This window comes from Danio aesculapii, chromosome 21 (genome assembly GCF_903798145.1).
Source record: "Danio aesculapii chromosome 21, fDanAes4.1, whole genome shotgun sequence".
NCBI lineage: Eukaryota > Metazoa > Chordata > Actinopteri > Cypriniformes > Danionidae > Danio > Danio aesculapii.
In genome coordinates this window covers 1,481,644-1,505,643 of record NC_079455.1, presented here as the reverse complement: position 1 = coordinate 1,505,643, position 24,000 = coordinate 1,481,644, and the positions used below count along the sequence as shown (strand labels likewise).

The 24,000-nt window shown below is 38.7% G+C and overlaps 1 protein-coding gene across 1 annotated transcript in view; it reads left to right on the top strand.

Annotated features, from left to right (window-relative positions):
• Positions 1–24,000, top strand: part of gabra3 (gamma-aminobutyric acid type A receptor subunit alpha3) — a 301,027-nt gene that overhangs the window by 99,580 nt on the left and 177,447 nt on the right. Inside the window, exons 3-4 of the mRNA XM_056446783.1 lie at positions 14,836–14,957; positions 23,970–24,000. The exon at positions 23,970–24,000 is cut by the window's right edge and continues 37 nt beyond it. Of these exons, the coding sequence (XP_056302758.1) occupies positions 14,836–14,957; positions 23,970–24,000 (153 nt within the window). The remainder of the gene's footprint in view (positions 1–14,835; positions 14,958–23,969) is intronic.

Here is a 24,000-nt window from a genome sequence, read left to right as displayed (position 1 = left end):
ATCCAGGATCTGACGAATCATCTTAGATCATTTAAGCGAGCTAAGAAGAACAGACCTCTGGGTATGTATCGGTAATGAGTCTGGGTTGGGTTTAGGCCTGTCGTGGATTAATAGAAATATACAATATACGAATAACACAATCACATTTTACACTCGGTGCTAGTTTAAATCTAATGATTCATTTAGAAAACTAAAAAAAGTGACTGTCGGATTATTGAATCCGGATTATTGAATCGGATTATCAACGGATTATTGAATCACTGACTTAAATGATTGATCCAACAGATTAAAACAGAAAAAAATAACGAAGAAAAAATTAGCAAAACAAACTACCGAACACACTTCAAACTGCATATTAAAAATATTAATATTAATAATAATATAAGCATATATATTTGGCGGCACGGTGGTGCAGTGGGTGGCGTTTTCACCTCAGGTCACTGGTTCGAGTCCTGGCTGGGTCAGTTGGCGTTTCTGTGTGGAGTTTGCATGTTCTCCCCGTGTTTGCGTGGGTTTCCTCTGGGTGTTCCGGTTTTCCCCACAGTCCAAACTCATGCGTTATAGATGAGTTGGAGAACCTAAATTGGCTGTAGTGTATGAGTGTGTGTGTGTGAATGAGTGTGTATGGGTGTTTCCCAGTACTTGGTTGTGCCTGGAAGGGCATCCGCTGCGTAAAACATGTGGCGGTTCATCTGGTGGTTCATTCTGCAGTGGCGACCTCTGAAATAGAGACTAAGCTGAAGAAAATTTAAAGAATTGAATTGAATTGAATTGAGAATGAGAGACAGACAGACAGAGAGAGAGACACAGAGAGCTCCTGGGATGCCGATACAGAGGATATGATAGGAGATCTTTGGGATGGGGTGCAGGAAAAGTCAATTTTTGATTTTCAGGGCTGATGTGTTGGTAATGAAGAGGGATGAAGCAGCTGCTGTGATCCTCCGTCTGACAGACACAGATTCACATCCACTCACACACCTCACAGAGCCGCAGATGGGGACATGTGTGTGTGTGTCACGTCTGGATGCACACACACAGATGATACATGTTCCCTGTACACTTTATCTGATCACTACACCTTAGATCAAGCACAAATACTGATTGATCTCTCTCTTTTCTTGACAGTATGCTTTTCTCTTTTGGCCAATGGCAAGAAGCCAAAGCATATATACTGGTAAAAACAGACAGTTGAAGTCAAAATTATTCAACCTCCTGTGAATTATATTTAAAATATTTTCCAAATTATGTTTAACAGAGCAAGGATTTTTTTACAGTGTTTCCTATATATATATATATGGTCTGAGTATTTCAGAAACTGCTGATCTACTGGGATTTTCACGCACAACCATCTCTAGGGTTTACAGAGAATGGTCCGACACAGAGGAAATATCCAGTGAGCGGCAGTTCTGTGGGCCCAAATGCCTTGTTGATGCCAGAGGTCAGAGGAGAATGGCCAGACTGGTTCCAGCTAATAGAAAGGCAACAGTAACTCAAATAAGCACTCGATACAACCGAGGTCTGCAGAACAGCATCTCTGAACACACAATACGTCCAACCTTGAGGCGGATGGGCTACAGCAGCAGAAGACCACACCGGGTGCCGCTCCTGTCAGCTAAGAACAGGAAACTGAGGCTACAATTCACACAGGCTCACCAAAACTGGACAATAGAAGATTGGAGAAATGTTGCCTGGTCTGATGAGTCTCCATTTCTGCTGTCACATTCGGATGGTCGGGTCAGAATTTGGCCTCAGCAACATGAGAGCATGGATCCATCCTGCCTTGTATCAACAGTTCAGGCTGCTGGTGGTGGTGTAATGGTGTGGGGGAGATTTTCTCGGCACACTTTGGGCCCATTAGTACCAATTGAGCATCAACGCCACAGCCTACCTGAGTATTGTTGCTGACCATGTCCATCCCTTTATGACCACAGTGGACTCTTCTGATTACGACTTCCAGCAGGATAACACACCATGTTATAAAGCGTGAATCATCTCAGACGGGTTTCTTGAACATGACAATGAGTTCACTGTACTCAAATGGCCTCTGCAATCACCAGATCTCAATCCAATAGAGCACCTTTGGGATGTGGTGGAACGGGAGATTCCCATCATGGATGTGCAGCCGACAAATCTGCAGCAACAGCGTGATGCTATCATGTCAATATGGAGCAAAATCTCAGAGGAATATTTCCAGTACCTTGTTGAATCTGTCACGAAGGATTAAGGCAGTTCTGAAGGCAAAAGGGGGACAACCCGGTACTAGTAAGGTGTACCTAATAAAGTGGCTGGTGAGTGTATATAATTCACACACATATAATGTGTCTAAACAAACTTTTACTTTGGATGCTATTAAATCGCAATTAATCTTTGGCCAATATTAATTTTAACAAATGCATTTAAGGTTTTTTTTTTACCCCTCAGTGTCTTGTCCACTTGTTTTATTGCACTTTTGTCTAGTGGACAATGGAACCAATTAAAACCACTAGACAGCCCACAAATTACTTAGAAGAGCCCTGGTAACCACAATGGCGACAATACATCAATATGGTTAAAAAGAAAAACACCTACATTTACTTAAAAGCAAATTTAGATTATTTTTTATAATTGATATTTGATAATAAAGAAGCATCAAAGTATAGTTGAAGTGAAGCTGATTAGCCCTTCTGTTCATTTCCCAATTGATATTTTTACAGAACCAATACATTTTCACAGTATTTTCTATAATATTTTTTCTTCTGGAGTTTCCAATTTGTTTTATTTTGGCTAGAATGAAAGCAGTTTTTAATTAATTTATTTTTAAAGCATTTAAGCTCAATATTATTAGCCCCTTAAGCAATATTAGTTTTGGATTGTCTCCTGAACAAACCACTGTTATACAATGACTTGCCTAATTACCCTAACTTTACCCTAATTACCCTAGTTAAGCCTTTAAATGTCACTTTAAGCTGAATACTAGTGTCTTGAAGAATATCTAGTCTAATATTATTTACTGTCATCATGACAAAGAAATGAGATTAGAAATGAGTTATTAAAACTATTATGTTTAGAAATGGGTTGCACAAATCTCTCCTTAAAAAAAATACAGGTAATATCGGGTAAAAAAGTATACAGGGGGCTAATAATTCTGACTGTAGATGTGATTTTCAATCCACTACCTGGAAAGCGCAGCTGGAAACGTGTACAGTGTAAAGTGTTTGTTTGAGGTCGATAATGAAGGCCCTGGGAAGCTTTTGGAGAAAAACTCAAAGTTTTTTTTCTTCAGACTGTATTGTAGAGATGCGTGGGCCAAGAAACCTGGTATCATCTTTCACCACCTGTCTTTTCCCCCCTGGCAATCGCTCCGTACTTCACTTTCTCCTTTACCCTGCACTCACTCTTCTGCTGGTTTTAATGGGCTGTAAATTACCTCTAAAGATTTGCCTTCGCTGGCTTACGTAAACCCACAGGAGAGGCTGGGAAACAAACGCAGAGGATGGTAGACTCATGAATCGCACTAATAAACCTGTGCTTTGAGTTTACTCCATGGCCTTTCTTCACAAGGACAACATCTGATCGTTTATTCAGTTCGGCTCAATAAACAGTTGAAGTCAGAATTATCAGCCGTCCTGAATTATGACCCCTTCTGTAAATTATATTTTCCCCAATTTCAGATTAACAGAAAAAAATTAAATAAAAAAATCAACACATTTTTAAACACAATAGTTTTAATAACTCATTTCTATTAGCTAGTTTAATATAAACTATAATATTTTTTCTAGAGATACTAGTATTCAACTTAATGTGACACAGTGGCCTCTGGTGGATTGGCGAACACAAAAACTGCAAAAACACATATCTCCTGGAACGTATTTGGCATTCTCCAGAAATGTATACAGGGGTACATATCAATAATGAGCCTGGGTTGACTCTAGCACTCTTACTCTAGCACTAAATTCTCCGAGCAAAGTTACTAGTTACTTTATATGTACCACTTGTGTGTGTTGCCTCTTGTTGAATTACTGAATGCATCCTCAATTGTAAGTCGCTTTGGACAAAAGTATCTGCTAAATGTAACTGTTAATGTTAATTAGATTAAAGTTAGGGTAATTTGGCAAGTCATTTTGTTACAGCGGTTTGTCCTGCAGACAATCATAAACAGATATTGCTTAAGGGGGCTAATAATATTGACCTTAAAATGTTTATATATATATATATATATATATATATATATATATATATATATATATATATATATATATATATATATATATATATATATATATATATATATATATATATATATATATATATATATAACTGCTTTCATTCTAGCCGAAATAAATAAGTAAAGTAAATAAATAAGACTTTCTCCAGAAGAAAAAATATTATAGGAAATACTGTGAAAAATTGCTTGCTCTGTTACACATCATTTGGGAAAATAATGTGAAAATAAGGCTAATAATGTTGACTTCAGCTGTATAGAAATGCATTGTGCAGAAACGTCACTCAAAGAAAATCCACAGTGCTCACCCCGTCAGCTCAGTCAATCATGCTGTTATTGTTCATCTGATTGGTTTCTCTCAGACGCCTGTATATTTTATCTTTTCTGAACGCAGACAACAGACTGAACGCTCATAGATAGTTTCCATTGTTCCTTCGCTTATGCTTTGAATGGCTGAATACAGCAGCCGTGTTCCCGTCAAAGAGGCAGCAGCGTCCACCGCTTATTAATATCAATGAGAGGATACTCAGAGACAGAATAGGACGTGGTTTTTATATACAAACAGTGCTCTGGAATGTCATCAGGACTGCAGTTTTGACTTTACTTGAAGGGGTGTTTATGCCACGTGACTTTTGCAGATGTGATATATTGAGCAGCACTACTGTGTATGTGATGCTCATGGTGTTTTCAGCCTCTGCCATCTGAGTCACTTCTGCAGCATTTTACTGTGTTATATGAGAGAAGCTATGCTGGATAAGTTGGCGGTTCATTCCGCTGTGGTGACCCCAGATTTATAAAGGGAATAAGCCGAAAAGAAAATGAATGAATAACTAAAACAACAATTGAAATCTTGTTAAATTTTAACAACAATTGTTGTTAAATTCAATACGTTTTTACTGCTAATATGTATTTTATAGGTGCAAGGTGTATTTTTCACCACTAGTGGGCGTGTATTCGCAACAAACAAAAGCTTAAGGCTGGTTTATACTTCTGTGTTGAGTGATTGGCATGACCAGCACCGCATGCATTGCGCACAGCCGTGCATTAATAGTTCTGAATGCTGTTTGTGTTGCTCTGCAATAACACTTCTGAAACTCTAGCTGGCAGTGAGGGTTTTATGTTCCCCTGTGTCGAGTTCCTTCACGGACGTTTTGTTTTTTCTGAACGCTGCCTAATGTACAAGTTGCTAAAACTCCCTGATTCAGAGGCAGGAACTGGCGAACTTTAAATCACAAGGTAAACAAAACTAAAATTTCCATTTAGAGCTCCTTGTCAACACTCGCTCCAACGGACTCGTGGCTTTCAGCACCACTTGGTACAGCTACCAAGCCGACCAATCACAGAGCTTGTGCTACGTGTCATTGCGATGTGTAGTTACACGTTTCGAGAGATGCGCATCAGCTTCGAAGTCAACCACGGCAAGGGCTATGCGACCAGGAAGGCTGCGCCGGAGTATACATTCGCACTTGATGCAGAAGTATAAATCAGCCTTTATTCAGATTACTCTGCGACTAAGTGTGGAATCATGGGAATTGTAGTCTTCATCATCCTACAGGACTCACCGCAGAAATCATGGATGTATAAAGTTTTAAAGTAACGTTATTAATAGTTATTAATTTGTGTCAGTTAATAAAGAGGCATCATATTGATCAGAAGTACACTGGGGTACCACAAGGCTCAGTCCTTGGTCCTTTACTTTTTACATTTAACATGCTACCACTAAGCAATGTGATTACAAAACAGTTAGTTTCTACTGCTATGCAGATGATACACAATGCTATATATCCTCTCAACCTGGTTATTTGTAGTAATATGTTTATTTATTTGTTTGTTTATTCAACAGGGATGCCAAAAACATCTAATGCCGTGTACATAGGGCATATAGCATGAAGATTATTTGCAGCCCTCATCCCTGGTTAGACTTTACATAATTAAAAAATAATAATTATTTAAAAAATCAACAAATAAAATCAATACAACAAACATGTACAAGTTAAGCTGCGTTACATTGCAAAAATCCCTATAGAAATAAAGAATAATTGAATCGAGAGACGCAGTGGAAAGCAGTGGAGCTTTTATTATGCCAGAGTCTGCCGCTTTCCAGTTCTTCAGCTCGTGATCAATTGGAGAAGAAGCAGGGCTGTTTTATCAGGCTAATTACATTTTAGACTTCTGTTATAACGTTGCTCTGTGTAGACTAATAAAACACACAACATATTAAAGAATCACTGTTGTTTCCATGTTATATACCAGATATCCAGTGTGTGATACGTCATTAGCATAAACACACACACTACGAACACCAGTTAAATTCTGTTTGTTTTTTTCATAACATTTGGGAGAATGTAAGAACATAAGTCAGCTAAATATATAACACATTACTAGTGCTTTTTGTGGAATTTTTTGATACAAATATGGTAAATATTGCGCATATAACTGTTAAAATGGAGGCCAGAAAAAATAAAACAGAAGGAATAAAGTAAAAGGGTAGTATCAATCGTGACGGCTTTCTGGACACAAATAAATCATCAGGACCTTCTTATCTACAGCACACATGGGAGATGATCAGCTTTGAGAATGTCACAGCACCGACAGGCCTGCTTTATCCCTCACCGGCCGTATGACATATAGTACGCCGTTTTTACCTGAGCTGCAGGAGACGTACAGAGAAAGCCACATCAGTAGGCCCACACAGATTCTGCAGCCACAGAAATACGCAGACTTTTTAGCCCATCACTAGGGCTAGATGAAATCTGCGGACGTTTTTGCTATTTCTGCGGAGAATTTTGGTAAAAATCTGTGGATTTCTGTGGAATTATTTTGGGAGTATCATAACTAAAACCTTAATATGTGAAATAAAAAATATAGTTTTAACTTTTATTCAATGTTTAAAAAGCAAATCCAGTTAGATTCACTTTATTTAGTAAACAAAGCAAGTCTCTCATATAATATATCTAATAAAAGACAGAAAATATTACTGTACAAACTGCACTGTACATAAATCAGATGAACATTTTCATATTAGTCAAGAGTAATACTGTATTAATTTAAAAAAACTGAATACATTTAGATTTACACACTAATAAACAGAATCAAACATGGGCTAAAAATCTGCGGAAATCTGTGGAAAATATGCAGAAATCTGTGGAAAATCTGCGGAAATCTGTGGAAAATCTGCGGAAATCTGTGGAAAATCTGCGGAAATCTGTGGAAAATCTGCAGAAATCTGTGGAAAATCTGCGGAAATCTGTGGAAAATCTGCAGAAATCTGTGGAAAATCTGCGAAAATCTGTGAAAAATCTGCAGAAATCTGTGGAAAATCTGCGGAAATCTGTGGAAAATCTGTGGAAAATCTGCAGAAATCTGTGGAAAATCTGCAGAAATCTGTGGAAAATCTGCGGAAATCTGTGGAAAATTTTCGGAAATCTGTGGAAAATCAGCGAAAATCTGCAGAAATCTGTGGAAAATTTACGGAAATCTGGAAAATTTACGGAAATCTGTGGAAAATCTACGAAAATCTGTTGAAAATCTGCAGAAATCTGTGGAAAATCTGCGGAAATCTGTGGAAAATCTGCAGAAATCTGTGGAAAATCTGCGAAAATCTGTGGAAAATCTGCAGAAATCTGTGGAAAATCTGCGGAAATCTGTGGAAAATCTGCGGAAATCTGTGGAAAATCTGCAGAAATCTGTGGAAAATCTGCGGTAATCTGTGGAAAATCTGCAGAAATCTGTGGAAAATCTGTGGAAATCTGTGGAAAATTTTCGGAAATCTGTGGAAAATCTGCGGAAATCTGTGGAAAATCTGCAGAAATCTGTGGAAAATCTGCGGAAATCTGTGGAAAATTTTCGGAAATCTGTGGAAAATCTGCGAAAATCTGTGGAAAATCTGCAGAAATCTGGAAAATCTGCGGAAATCTGTGGAAAATCTGCGGAAATCTGCAGAAATCTGTGGAAAATTTACGGAAATCTGGAAAATTTACGGAAATCTGTGGAAAATCTGCAAAAATCTGTGGAAAATCTGCAGAAATCTGTGGAAAATCTGCAGAAATCTGTGGAAAATCTGCGGAAATTGTGGAAAATCTGAAGAAATCTGTGGAAAATTTTCGGAAATATGTGGAAAATCTGTGGAAAATTTACGGAAATCTGTGGAAAATTTACGGAAATCTGTGGAAAATTTACGGAATTCTGTGCACGCAGATTCCGTGTGGGCCTACCCATCACTTAATTACTTGTGTAAATGAATCCCTGTGAACCCATGTAAACAAAACCAAGACACCCGTTTATTAGTCACTACGACCTGTAAGGTAATATTTAGTCTTTTAGTAGATCTATTGTATGTGAGAGACTTACTTTGGTGGATTTGCATTGTAAATGTCAAAAAATAAAAGTTTAATTTCACATAAATCTGCACATTTTTGCACAGAAATCCCCCCAAAAAACAGCCCTGTTCATCAATCAATGACCTGGTCTTCTCGCAGCCTGATGTGCGACCATCTCTCAGGACCTGAAGTGGGACACTCACATTGACTCCATTGTCAAAAAAGCTCAACAGAGGCTGTACTTTCTTCGTCAGTTGAGGAAGTTCAACCTCCCAAAGGAGCTGCTGAAACAGTTCTACACCTCCATCATTGAATCAGTCATCTGCACATCAATAACTGTCTGGTTTAGCTCAGCTACTAAATACGATCTCCAAAGACTACGTCGAATAGTTCGGACTGCCGAGCGAATCACTGGTACAACCCTTCCTACTCCCCAAGAACTGTACTTATCCAGAGCGAGCAGAAGGGCTGCCAAAATCACTCTGGACCCCTCACACCCAGCACACTGCCTCTTTGAACTTTTACCTTCTGGTAGACGCTACAGAGCACTGTGCACCAGAACAGCCCGACACAGAAACAGTTTCTTCCCTCAGGCAATCCATCTCATGAACACTTGATGATAATAATTGTGGAACCAACATCACTGCTGCTATACACTTTTATACACATATACACTTATTTAACAACACACTTTACATGCCAATTTGCACATAACAGCTGCACATATAACGTTGTATATAGTAATAAACACGTACATACACTTGTCAATCTGTATATTTGCACTCGCTACATACTTCTATTTTTTTTTTATATATATATTTATTATCTTGTTTTTGTTCTGTCTCTGTAATCCTGTTGCACTGTAGAAGCTCTGTCACCAAAACAAATTCCTCGTATGTGTGAACATACCTGGCAATAAAGCTCTTTCTGATTCTGATTCTGATGTGCGACAGGTTTTTCAGCGGCCCAGAGCAGATGATGGAAGGTCAGAGGACTCTCTGCCGTCACTATGTCTGAAAGCAGTTTTTCCGCCATGTTTACCGCTCCGAGCTGCTGCATTTTCAGCTCCACAATAAAGTCGACAGCCTCTTGAGATGATTCAGTGCAAAACACAGCAGAGTGCCCTGATGGAGAAATACAGCGCACAAACACTCTCTTAAACACACTCGGCAACTACAGAAAGCCTTGTTTTTTTTTTGCCTCTGTTATTTTCTGCAACGCTAAAACGAATCGTGCTCATGTTTCAGCGTGCTGATCTCTTTAATGGGCTCTTGTGAGTGTTTCTCGAAGGTGCAAAGAGGAAAATCATTCATTCATTCCACCCTCTTTAACCTCCTCGGAGATGAGGAAATTTACTCCTTTCAGCTCAAAAGCACATTCAAAAGCAAACGCCACCGATTCTGCATTTGTATGGAGCTTAACATGTGACAAAACAATCTGTCGAACATCTGAAATTTGGGATTATTAAATTACAAATGTCAGTAATTAAAACACAATTCCAACTCAGATTGTTTTGTCATATTTTAAGCTCCATACTATAAAATATGACAAAGCAATCTGCATTTGAATTGTGTTCATTTGAATTATTGACCATTATAATTTAATAAAACTGAATATTGTATGCCGTTAAAATTTGTTCAGTTTCTCTGCTTGAATTTATTTTTAAGTTTTGGTGTTAGTTTGAGTTTTGATTTTGGAAAACTGAATTTGATGTTCATTTGTGTACACTGTAAAAAACATATGCAATTCATTCATGTTGTCCCAACACAAACCGATTAGGCTAACTCAAGAATCTCAAGAATTGGGATGTTTCATCTTGTTTTGAATAAGTAGTTCAAACAAGCAGCAAAAATCCATTTGTGCTAGTTTTGGGGTACTTTATTGGCCATTTGTGCTAGTTTTGGGGTACTTTATTGGCCATTTGGGCTAGTTTTGGGGTACTTTAATTGACCATTTGAGCTAGTTTTAGACTAGTTTGATTGGCCATTTGGGCTAGTTTTGGACTAGTTTGATTGACCATTTGGGCTACTTTTAGACTAGTTTGATTGGCCATTTGGGCTAGTTTTGGACTAGTTTGATTGGGCATTTGGGCTAGTTTTAGACTAGTTTGGTTGGCCATTTGGGCTAGTTTTAGACTAGTTTGATTGGCCATTTGGGCTAGTTTTGGACTAGTTTGATTGGCCATTTGGGCTAGTTTTAGACTAGTTTGATTGGCCATTTGGGCTAGTTTTGGACTAGTTTGATTGGCCATTTGGGCTAGTTTTGGACTAGTTTGATTGGCCATTTGGGCTAGTTTTAGACTAGTTTGATTGGCCATTTGGGCTAGTTTTAGACTGGTTTGATTGGCCATTTGGGCTAGTTTTAGACTAGTTTGATTATCCATGTGGGCTAGTTTTAGACTAGTTTGATTGGCCATTTGGGCTAGTTTTAGACTGGTTTGATTGGCCATTTGGGCTAGTTTTAGACTAGTTTGATTATCCATGTGGGCTAGTTTTAGACTAGTTTGATTGGCCATTTGGGCTAGTTTTAGACTAGATTGATTGGCCATTTGGGCTAGTTTTTGACTAGTTTGATTGGCCATTTGGGCTAGTTTTAGACTAGTTTGATTATCCATTTGGGCTAGTTTTGGACTAGTTTGATCGGCCATTTGGGCTAGTTTTAAACTAGTTTGATTGGCCATTTGGGCTAGTTTTGGACTAGTTTGATTGGCCATTTGGGCTAGTTTTGGACTAGTTTGATTGGCCATTTGGGCTAGTTTTGGGTACTTTAATTGGCCATTTGTGTTAGTTTGATTGGCCCTTTAGGTTAGTTTAATTGGCTATTTGGGTTAGTTTTGGGTTATTCCGTTGCCTATTTGACCAAACTTGATTGGATATTTATGCTAGTTTTGGGCTATTTTGATTAGATAGTTGGAGCTAATTTGATTAAACAGTTGGGCTAGGTTTTGGTTAGTTTGGTCATTTGGGCTTGTTTGAAAGGTAATTTGGGCTAGTTTCATTGGTCATTTGAACTAGTTTTTGGTTAGTTTAATTGGCCATTTAGGATAACTTAATTGGCCATTTAGGCTAGTTTGATTGGCTATATGGGTTAGCTTGGTTGGCCATTTGGGATAGTTTGGGGATAGTTTGTTTGGCCATCTAGACTAGTTTAATTGGCCATTTGGGTTAGTTTTTGGGTTAATTTTGTTGCCCATTTGGGCTAATTTGACTGGCCATTTGGGCTAGTTTGATTGATCATTTGGGCTAGCTTGATTGGCCATTTGGGCTAGTTTGACTGGCTATTTAGGCTAGTTTGATTGGCCATTTGGGCTAGCTTGATTAGACATTTAGGCTAGTTTGATTGGCCATTTGGGCTAGTTTGATTGGCCATTTGGGTTAGTGTTGGGTTAATTTTGGGATAATTTGATTGGGCATTTATGCTAGTTTTGGAATTTTTTAATTGACCATTTAGACTCGTTTGATTGGCCATTTAGGCTCGTTTGATTGGCCGTTTGGGATAGTTTGATTGGCCATTGTGCTAGTTTTGGGCTAGTTTAATTGGCCATTTGGGTTAGTTTGGGGCTAGTTTGATTTTCCATTTGGGTTAGTTTTGTTGCTCACTTGGGATAGTTTGATTGGACATTTATGCTAGTTTTGGGCTAGCTTGATTGACCATTTGGGCTAGTTTGGGGCTAGTTTGATTGGCCATTTAGGTTAGTTTTGTTGCTCACTTGTGACAGTTTGATTGGACATTTATGCTATTTTTTGGCTATTTTGATTGCACAGTTGAGTTAGTTTTGGGGCTGGTTTGATTGGCTATTTCTGGCTGATTTGATTGGTCATTTGGGCTAGTTTTGGGCTAGTTTAATTGGCCATTTGGGCTAGTTTGATTGGTCATTTGGTTAGTCTTGGTTTAGGGTAGTTTGGCCATTTGGGTAGTTTGATTGGCCGTTTGTGCTAGTTTTGGGCTAGTTTGATTGGCCATTTGGGCTAGTTTAATTGACAATTGGGACTAGTTTGATTAGACTTTTATGCTAGTTTTCTGCTATTTTGATTGGCCAGTTAGGCAAGTTTTGGGCTGGTTTGATCGGCCATTTTAAGTAATTTAAACAAGCAGCAAACTTTTTTTTTTGATAGTGAAACAAACCAAATTATCATTATACAAGTTGTTTTAGATTTTATATTTGTGCAGTTTCATCTCGTTTTAAATATGTTTTTTGAACCTGCAGCAAAAAAAAAAAATGTTGTTGAGTGCATTTATAGTTTATGCAATACAATTTTTTGTTCATTTATTTTTTGACACGGCTGTAGTTTTGCGAGTTGTTGGAAACTCTTTAAAGGTCAGCACGTAATTGGTTGAAGGTGTTTTCCAGCGCAGACCTTGATTGAGGAGAGCACTCATTATCTCATCAGCTTTCTGTCCATCATGCCCTCCATCATGCCACCACATTGTTCATCAGGGAATCACAGCTCCAGAAACGCATAATTATGCTGCATATTTCAGGTAATTAAAGAAACAGGGGGTTGGCTGAATATTCAAGACCCTATTTGCAACTTTTGGGGATATAAAGCTGCCAAATCCCAGAGCTGGGATTTCTGCAAAAGCCGTATTCAATTGTGTGACAGGTTTCACTAATCCACTTGGACTTACATTAGTTCTCTGCTCTGCTCTGTCTGCTTTTTTTGTTGTTGTTTATTACGCAGTTTTCTCACTTCAGCTCATTTTCCTACTTGCCCACATGCATGAAACTGCCCACAGTCTGACGACAACCTGCTGTAACAGTAGACATTATGACTCCAATATTATATCATTGTATGTGTATACTTTTCACAAAGGCCTTCGTGTAAAAAATACTGGCAATAAATTAAATGTAAAAATAAAACACTGCTCACTGCATTAAAAATATCCATCTAAATTTGAGAAATAAATGATTTAAGAAGATGAAAGAAAATATGTACCCATTTGGGCTAGTTTGATTGGACATGTACGCTAGTTTGGGGCTAATTTGATTGAATAGTTGGTCTAGTTTGCGCTGGTTTGATTGACAATTTGCTAATTTGACTGACAATTTGGGCTAGTTTGATTGTCCATTTGGGTTGGTTTGATTAGCCATTTGGGCTAGCTTATTTGGCCATTTGGGTTAGTTTGATTGGTCATTCAGGCTAGTTTTTTTGGCCATTTGGGTTAGTTTGATTGGGCATTTGGGCTAGTTTAACTGCCCGTTTAGGTTAATTTTGGGTCTTTTGACTGCCCATTTAGATTTGTTTGATTGGACATTTAAGCTAGTTTTGGGCTTTTTGATTGGACAGTTCGGCTAATCTGATTGGACAATTGGGCCAGTTTGATTGCCCATTTGGGCTAGTTTGACTGGATATTTGGGATAGTTTGATTAAACATTTGAGCTAATTTGAGGCAAGTTTGATTGACCTTTTTGGTTAGTTTGGCCATTTGGGGCTAGTTTGATTGGACAGTTGGGGTAGTTTGATTGGTCATTTGGGCTAGTTTGATTGGCCGTTTGGGCTAGTTTAATTTGTCATTTGGGTTAGTTTGATCGACCAATTTGGACTAGTTTGACTGGATATTTGGGGTAGTTTGATTAAACTTTTGAGCTAATTTGAGGCAAGTTTGATTGACCTTTTTGGTTTCTTTGATTGGCCATTTGGGGCTAGTTTGATTAGACAGTTGGGGTAGTTTGATTGGTCATTTGGGCTAGTTTCATTGGCTGTTTGGGCTAGTTTAATTTGTCATTTGGGTTAGTTTGATCGACCAATTTGGACTAGTTTGATTGGTCACTTGTGCCAGTTTTGGGCTAGTTTGATTGGCCAATTGGAGTAGTTTGATTGACCATTTGTGCATGTTTTGGGCTAGTTTGATTGGCTAGTTGGGCTAGTTTAAATTACAGGTTTTCAACATTCTTCCAAATAACTTATTTTTTGTTCAACAGAAAAAAGAAACCCAAATTAGCTTTGTGACAAATGAAGGTGAGTAAATGATGGCAGAATTTTCATTTTTTTGGGTGAAGCATTTCTTTAACTGAAGGATCAACATTATGTATTCTGTCTTAAACTTCAAACAAGATTATTACTTAAATCAGTATCACACATTCATGCATATTGTATACAATTTTTATATTTAAATTAAGAATTGAAAGCATTTACAATGCAAAATTATTGCTTGTTGTTTCTCAAAATATGAAGTTTACTTCAACAAACCATGATGAATGTATTTTGTCACTAAAGAACAAATTTCAGTGTGATTGAGTTTTGAATACGCTAACTTAAATGAGTGATTACAGCTAAAATAAAGTCTTATGTGCTGTGTTTTCTTCTGCCACAGGGCTGTAACCGGCCACAGAGAACCCATTCCCGATGACAGCAAAGACAACATCACCATCTTCACCCGGATCTTAGACCGCTTGCTGGACGGTTATGACAACAGATTGCGTCCCGGGCTTGGAGGTATGATTTACATTGCCTTCCTCTGTGTCCACATGCTTTCATATCGACACTTCTCGCACACGTCTCACACCTCTGAGAACCATAACAGATTGTGTTTTTGGAGCAGTGAAATTACTCGTCTTTTCTCGCCACTGTAATGTTTATCAATAGCAAAATCTGTCTGAAATCGCAGAACAGAACTCTCCAGAGACCACTTACAAAACCCTATAACTCATGTGTTATAGATCTGGGGTGAAAATAAATAGGAAGTCATGACCGCTGCTGTGATGGTGCGTCAGGGTTGCCAAGTCTGTGTTTTTCCCTTGGTGCTAGACTAGCAAGTGTCTTTTATTATTTTTTGTGGGTTAAACTTGCAGTGTGTAGGATTGACATAGTGGTTGAAATAGGTATTGCTGTCCAAATTCTTAATATTGGAGTTTTTTCCAACCAGCTCCTCCTGTGACGACTCGACACGCATGCATGTTGCCAGATCGAGTGTGATTAGCCATTTGGGCTAGTTTAATTGATCATTTGGGCTAGTTTTGGGCTAGTATAATTGGTCATTTGGGGTAGTTTTTGGGCTAGTTTAAATTCCTATTTATAGTGGTTTCATTGGCCAATTGGGCTAATTTAATTTGTCATTTGGGCTAATTTCTGGACTAGTTTGAATTCCTATTTGGGCTAGTTTGATTGGACATTTGGGCTAGCTTGAGGCAAATTCGATTGATCATTTTGGCTAATTTGACTGGACATTTGGGCTAGTTTTGGGCTGATTTGATTGGCCATTTGGGCTAATTTAATTAGCAATTTGGGCTAATTTGATTGGCCATTTGGGATAGTTTTGAGTTAGTTTGATCAGCCATTTGGTCAAGTTTAATTAGCCATCTGGGCAAATTTTGAGCTAGTATAATTGGCCATTTGGGCTCATTTGATTAGCAATTTGGGCTAATTTGTGGACTAGTTTGATTGCCCATTTGGGCTTAGCCATTTAGGCTAGTTTTAGACTAGTATGATTGGCCATTTGGTCTAGTTTGACTGGATATTTGGGATATTTTAGTTTGAGACAAGTTTGATTGGAAATTTGGGCTAGTTTTGGGCTAACCTGATTGACCATTTGGGCTCATTTGATTAGCAATTTGGGCTAATTTAATTGGTTATTTGGGATAGATAGTTTTGCCATTTGTGCTAGTTTGTGGACTAGTTTGATTGCCCATTTGGGCTAGGTTTAGACTAGTATGATTGGCCATTTGGGCTAGTTTGATTGGACATTTTGGAAAATTTGATTAGACATTCAGGCTAGTTTTGGGCAAACACGGTTGGCTGTTTGGGCTCGTTTTAATTAGCTATTAGCTTTTGCTCTCACAAACAGGATTGAGTATGCCCTGGATGCAGACCTAGTGCAGTGCAATCTGAGCTGCATCCAATGCTTTTTAATGCGCTCACCTAACCCCACCCGTCACAGTGACGTCACTCGCTCCATTGAGTGCACTGTGTTTGACATTGCATCGCTGAGTGATGCAATCTCAGCTTGCATCATAAAGTCTGCATCCAGATACTATTGGACGATTGAGCCTTACACTTTAAACCACTCATCTAATGTTTATGTTTGTAATATTTGTAATATTTGCTAATTGAAAACAACCTTGTGAATCTTTATAACTGTGAATCTGCATATCATTTCAGAGGCTGCTACTGTTCTCAAGAGGTTTCAGTTTTGGCTGTTTCCACACAAATTGAGACAGCCTTCAAGACTGAAATTAAATATGCTGTTTTTTACCAAATACAATGAAATGGAATTGGCTAAACTGGCAGTGGGCAGGTTATAGAGACCAAAACAAAGACATCCCAACACGTAGCGCACTTTCCTAAAAGAGAATATCTGACTTCAGCATTGTTTTTCAGATATGTTCACTTAGCATGTTTCTGAAATATCTGCAAACATATTATAGTGTTTTTATATCTTCGATTAGTCAAAGCCTACATACAGCGCCTTTCAAGCTTTGACATATTATATTAATTATATTTATGTGGTTGCGTTTAATTATGTTAATCTACCAAATTTATATTCCACCAATGATTAAAAGCTGTGTTAGGATGATAAAAAGAGTAGGGAGGGAGTGAGGACAGAATCTGTGTGCAGCTGTTTTTGTTTCTATGGTAACAGATTAGCAGGACCCTCCAGGATTGCTGCTAAATAATAACCAGAAAAACGTGTGTGTACAGTATACTAGTGAAGAAAGACGGTGGATTACAATTTGATTAGGAATATTTGAAATGTTTATTTGGTATTGTTCTGTAACCCCATTACGTTTTTAACTGGATGGCACATGACAGTCACATGAGAGACACCCTGCCAGCTATGCTGTCAATCTTAAAGTCCCCCAGAAGTGCTTTGAAATGTGCATTTTTATTTGATGTTTGACGTACTTTCAACTGGAACATGAAGACAGAGTGGGATTTGGTAGCCCCTTCCTCTTAAAAAAAAAAAAAACAGCTCTGCACATCAGACTCAAGAAAGCTACAGTGTCTTACTGGCAATTTTCTATACTATAAAATACAGCTTGCTGTGGAATTTAAATGAGTCCAATATATAAGACCAATAAGATTAACAGTTTATTATTATTTTTCATTTATTTGCGCGTGTTTAGGTGATAACCCTTGATTTGAACAAGTGAAACTCTCTTTGACAAGTGAAAAAAATCACAAATTTTAGCATCTGCAATAGAGTTTAGAAATACTAGAGAGGGAAACAGGGATTATCGAAATATAAAATGTGTATAATATATACAGTGATGTGAAATATGTATTTAAGGAATAGGAGTGGTATATTTGGTCACACTATATTTTGATGGTCCGTTTGTTGGATTTAAGTTACATTGCAACTAATTCCCATTAGATTATAAGTACTGTAAGGTTAGGGTTAGTGTAAGTTGACATGTACTTGCAAAGTTTCTTATAGTCAGTTAAATGTCTGTTGAATGTCTTTATCAACAGATATTAAGCAGACAGTCTACTAATACTATATAGGACCATCAAAATAAAGTGTTACTGTGTATTTTGAGTTTTTATATAATTGGCAATGTTAATTTGGCCATGTGGGCTAGTTTTGGGCAGGTTTGGGCATTTGGGCTAGTTTTGGGCTAGTTTGATTGGCCATTTGTCTTAGTTTGATTGAACAATTGGACTTGTTTTGTTGCCTACTTGGGCTAATTTTGGCTTAGTTTACTGATCATTTTGGCTAGATTTGGGCTAGTTAGACTAGACATTTAGGCTAGTTTTGGGCTAGTTTGATTGGACATTTAGGCTAGTTGGATTGGATAGTTTAGCTAGTTTGATTGCCTATTTGGGCTCGTTTTAGGCTAGTTTGACTGGATGTGTGCTAGTTTTGGACTAGTTTGATTGAAAATTTGGGCTAGTTTGATTGTTCATTTATGCTAGCTTGACTGGACATTTAGGCTAGTTTTGGACTAGTTTGATTGGAAATTTGGGCTAGTTTGATTGTTCATTTGGGCTAGTTTGACTGGACATTTAGGCTAGTTTTGGGCTAGTTTGATTGGACATTTGGGCTAGTTGCATTGAATAATTGTACTAGTTTGGTTGTCCATTTGGGCTAGTTTTAGGCTAGTTTGACTGGACGTGTGCTAGTCTTGGCCTAGTTGGATTGGAAATTCGGGCTAGTTTGATTGTTCATTTGTCCATTTACGCTTGTTTGATTGGCCATTTAGGCTAACTTATTTGGACATTTGGGCTAATTTGATTGGTCGTGGGCTAGTTTTGGGCTAGTTTGATTGTTCAATTGGTCTAGTCGTATTGGATAATTGGGCTAGTTTGCTTGCTTATTTGAGATAGTTTGAGTGGAAATTTGGGCTAGTTTGATTGGCCATTTGGGCTTGTTTGATTGTTCAGTTGGGCTAGTTTTGGGCTAATTTGTCTATTTGGGCTAGTTTGATTGTCCATTTGGGCAAGTTTGATGGTTCCTTGTGCTAATTTGATAAGCCATTTGGGTTAGTGTGATTAGCCATGTGGGCTAAATTTGGGGTAGTTTGATTGTCCATTTGGGCTAGTTTGAGTGTCCATTTGGGCTAGTTTGATTGGTCATTTGGGCTAGTTTTGGCATAGTTTAACTGGCCATTTAGGCTCGTTTGTTTGGCCGTTTGGGCTAGTCTGTTTGGCCATTTTGTGCTAGTTTGATTAGACATTTGGGACTGTTTTGACTGGCCATTGTGTTGGTTTTGTTGTGAAAACCTGACAACCCTGCGGTGCACCCACAGATTGCTGTCTTTAGTCATCAAGAAGCTGATTGGTTCCCCTTATAATGTTTGATTTAGAGCATTAACGTTAAATACTGGCTCCTGAGCATTGATGTAGTAAAGCACATTAAGTACTGCAGTGTATGAGTGTACATTAGTGTCCTAATGACATTTACAGAAATGTTGCACAGAAGCCCATCAGACAGTCTCCCTCCGTGCGCGTTTTCTCTTCTCCACAGAGGTCTCACAGAGGGAATCCCCAGTGACCTCTGAAAGTACAGAGCCTAAATTGTGCGCCCAGCGGTGGGCAGTCAGAAATCAAGTGGTATGTTTTTTTTGATTAATGAGCGAAGTCACATTGGCACACCGAGAGCGATGTGTGGTGGAGCTGGACGCTTTCCATCGCCTCTGCTGCCGGAGTCCTGCTGTCTCCAGCATTTTGGCTGCTCTCCAGTCACCTCTCTCTAGCTCCATCAAATCTGCCCATTTCCACCCTGCTTTACATAGATGCTGATGTGTATTACAGCACTCATCAGATCAAAGTTGATAACTGGAACATGATGACTTACTTCAGCTGACATGAGGTGGTTAAATGCCAATAGCTCACTATGCTTTTTAGTGACCATAACTGCTTAATTACAATTTTATAATTGATATTATTATTAGTAGTAGTAATAGTAGTGCCTACTTGAACACATGTAAATGACTTAAAGTTCCCTGCTGAAAAATCCAGCTTAAACTGGTTGACCAGCCTGGTTTTAGAGGGGTTTTGGCCATTTCCAGGTTGGTTTCCAGCCATTTCCAGCCTGGTCTTAGCTGGTCAGGCTGGAAAATGACCAGCTAAATCCAGCTAAAACCAGCTTGACCAGCCTGGTTTAAGCTGGACATAGCTGGTTTTGGCTGGGCTCCCAGCCTGTCTAGGCTGGTCAAGCTGGTTTTAGCTGGTCATCTCCCAGCATGACCAGCTAAGACCAGGCTGGAAATGGCTGGAAACCAGCCTGGAAATGGCCAAAACCCCTCTAAAACCAGGCTGGTCGACCAGCTAAAACCAGCCAACCAGCCTAGGCTGGTTTAAGATGGATTTTTCTGTAGGGGTAAAATGTAAATAAAAGAACCTCTTTTCACCTTCTCCCTAAAACGCTTGCAGCTTACTGTGGTGCTGTTGCTGAAAGTCCTTGTATTAAATTCCTCAAAAACACAATCATTTATCCAAGTGTTCTTTTAGTGCAGGGCAAAGCAAGCACTGTCTTAGAGTTTGATGATGTTGCTAATAATCAAACATAATGGCAGAACGACAAACCCAACATATTAAGCAAGCATTTTCCATTGGGAAAATTGATTCCCTTTGCATGCGTACATGTGCTTTATAATTGCGTATGCATGCACAAACAGTTAGAATGCAGGCTAAAGCAAAAAAATATGCTGAAAACAGTGGCACAGTGGAATTAATTGACTCTCTGGTATTTGAATAGTCATTGATTTAAAAAAAAAAAGATGGAATTCTGCAAAAAAAAGTTGGTAATAAAACAAACAAACAAATAAATATGGAGAAAAACACCATGAATGTTGAGCCATGAAGGTTACAGTGATATTTTTTTGTGATACTGGTCATGTGGAGCACACTCTCTTAGCATTCCAAATTATTTCTATTAAGTATGTGACTCTGGTTCTATGGGTGAGGACAGATATCCTGACACCATTTGGAAATACCTCCAGCCTGACAGTGTTGTGTTTAATTACAGCAATTCTAGGGACACACTAAGGTCAAAGGAATTGTATACTGTATATAGAGACACCAATGACATAGAAAGACATCTTTGTAATTGCATTCTCAGTTCTCCAGCTAAAGAAAAAAAAAATCAACATGCCTTGGGATCAGTGTTATACATGTATCTGAGACAGTCATTTTAATGGGAGCTCACTGCATCATGAGCTGACCTGATACACCGTAGTGCAAAAAGACTACCCAATAACAACTGATGAATGAAGGGTAACGTTTTATGGTCCATTTAGCCAAAATAGACTTTACTTCTCGTTTTAAAAACAGAGCTTCACATTTCATTTCAGCAGTGGTGTTGATTGTGGTCTGAATGGATATCCACATTTGAAATGCTGCCTTCTAAAACATGAAACATAGCAAGACAGCCTTTTCAGGGCTACTAGAAAAAAGTGAGCACACAATGTTGTGGTATGACACCCGCTAAGGGGGCTTGGCCTGAATCCCCTGAACATCCCAGTGGTAGGGCTGATTTTAACTGTTTTGACGCCATGAGATGACCTACTGGCAGGAAACCAGCAACCTTCTTGACTGGGGGACTGATTACAAAGACAGCGCCTGGTCTTTATAGCAGAACCAAACAGCCCAAAACAACCTCTTTTGCCCCTGGTGAACTACAAGGAGTGGGTGGACGCCATGCTTCAGTAGTGGTGTTGTGCAGAAAAATGGATGAAGAACCTGCTGGGAACTTACAGAGAACGTGACGGGTTTAAGGTCAAGCTAGAGATACATTCTCTGCCAAGAGAGATCACCATCAGATCTTTGAAGGCTTCGAGAACAGGGTTGAACTTCCTGTAGACTTCATGTTTTGGCTCATTTGGAAACACAAATGAAACCGTACCTGACTGTCAACCGACTGAGATGCCAAAAGAGCAGCCTGTTTGTTTGGTGATATTGATGGCGAGGTCCGTAGCAAAAAATGCCATGGAGTTTAGTGAAGCACCGGTCTAACTAGTCACTGCATAGGCCTCACAGAGTTTTGGGCCAATTTGATAGGCCATTTGGGCTATTTTGATTGGCCATGTGGGCTAGTTTGATTGGCCATGTGGGCTAGTTTGATTGGCCAAGTGAGCTAATTTGATTGGCCATTTGGGCTAATTTGATTGGCCATGTGGGCTTGTTTTAGGCTAGTTTGATTGTCCATTTGCACTAGTTTGATGTGCCATTTGGGCTAATTCGATTGGCCATTTGGGCTAATTTGATTGGCCATCTGGGCTAGTTTTGGGCTAGTTTGATTATCCAGTTGTACTTGTTTGATGGGCCGTTTGAGCTAGTTTAAATGGCCATTTGGGCTAATTTGATTTGCCATCTGGGCTAGTTTGATTGGCCATCTGGGCTAGTTTTGGGCTAGTTTGATTGTCCAGTTGCACTTGTTTGATGGGCTGTTTGGGCTAGTTTAATTGGCCATTTGGGCTAGTTTGATTGTCCATTATGCTTGTTTGACTGGCCATTTGGGCTAGTTTGATTCGCCATTAAGCTGGTTTGATTGCCCATTTAAGCTAGTTTTGGGCTAGTCTGATTGGCCATTTTGGGGTAGTTCAAATAGACATTTTGACTAGTTTTGGGGTAGTTTGATTGTCCATGTGGGCTAGTTTTGGCCTATTTGATTGGACATTTGGCCTAGTCTGATTGACCATTTGAACTATTTTGATTACCTAGTTTTGGGATAGTTTGATTGGCCATTTGGGCTAATTTTGGGAAAGTTCCATTGGATATTTGGGCTAGTTTAATTTCTCATTTGAGCTAATTTAATTGACAATTTGGGCTAGTTTGATTGGCCATTTGGGCTAGTTTTGGGCTAGTTGGATTGAGCTAATTTTACAGTCATGACTTGTTCAAGTATGGTGACCCATACTTGGAATTTGTGCACATTACACAGCAGTAAACTCCTGGAGCAGTGGGCAGTCATTGAAGCAGTAGTTGGGGGATCAGACTCAGACTGGTATTTAGGGTGGTGAAAGTGTTGGTTATTCGCTACCACCACATATAATCCTTGCTGATGCCAGGACTCAAACCTGCAACTTTTAAATCACAATTCCAACTCTCAAACTATTAGACCACGGCTGCCCCGAATGCTAACTTAGGATGGTTATAAGACCTCAGCAATTTCAATCTGACAGAAAGCACTCATCTACATTTTAGGTGGATAAATCAAGTTTGTGGGAGTTGTTGAATAGTTTTTGGACAACTTTGATGAATGGTTTTAAGCCACTTCAAATGTTGACTTGTTTAACACAAGACACTTTTTATGATTCCTCTGTGTAATATAAACTTAATTTGCCTACCTTGTATACTAACACATCAGTTAACTGAACAGAATTCAGGACTGTGTGTGTTTCTTTCTCACTCTGCCTGGAAACATCCCACTATTCAACCTCTAACTCCTCAGAGCAGACTGAAAAACACTCCAGAGCAAACCTCCGGGTCTGGCATGAGATCATTGCATGCGAACACAACTGGATCTGCTCGCATGCAGTTGAGGGAACGCCAATCTGCTCCAGCTATCAAGCTGCCACCAATCTAGCACACAAACCCCAGTGACAGTAATCCAAACCCGAGGCCCAAAACCATGGGGTGCAGCCACCCGATTTGCTTTGCTCAAGTAGAAAAGCATGTGTGGATTTCAAACATTCTATAAGTAATTGTTTCCATTTTTCATCCATTCAAACTGCAATAAACCAAAATGTACCAGATGTAAAGTTGGCAACAAAAACGTCAAATATAATCAAATAAAATATCCAAAAATTGCATTGCATAAATTTGAAATTAACAACTTTACATTTGGCTTTTTATTTACTTAAATTACGAGCCCCAAACAGACGATAGTATTCCTCGAGACACAACAATGACAATTATATGGTGTCAATGATGCAACACAGAAAGTTTGATGTTTTGAACTGTTGTCTTTACATATCTATGAATTAATATTTTCAACGTTTATCTAATATTTCTTTCATATAATAGTTATTTCTGTTCTTATACCTATTCTGTTTTTTGTCCAAGCAGAAAGTGTGACTGAGGTGAGGACAAACATCTA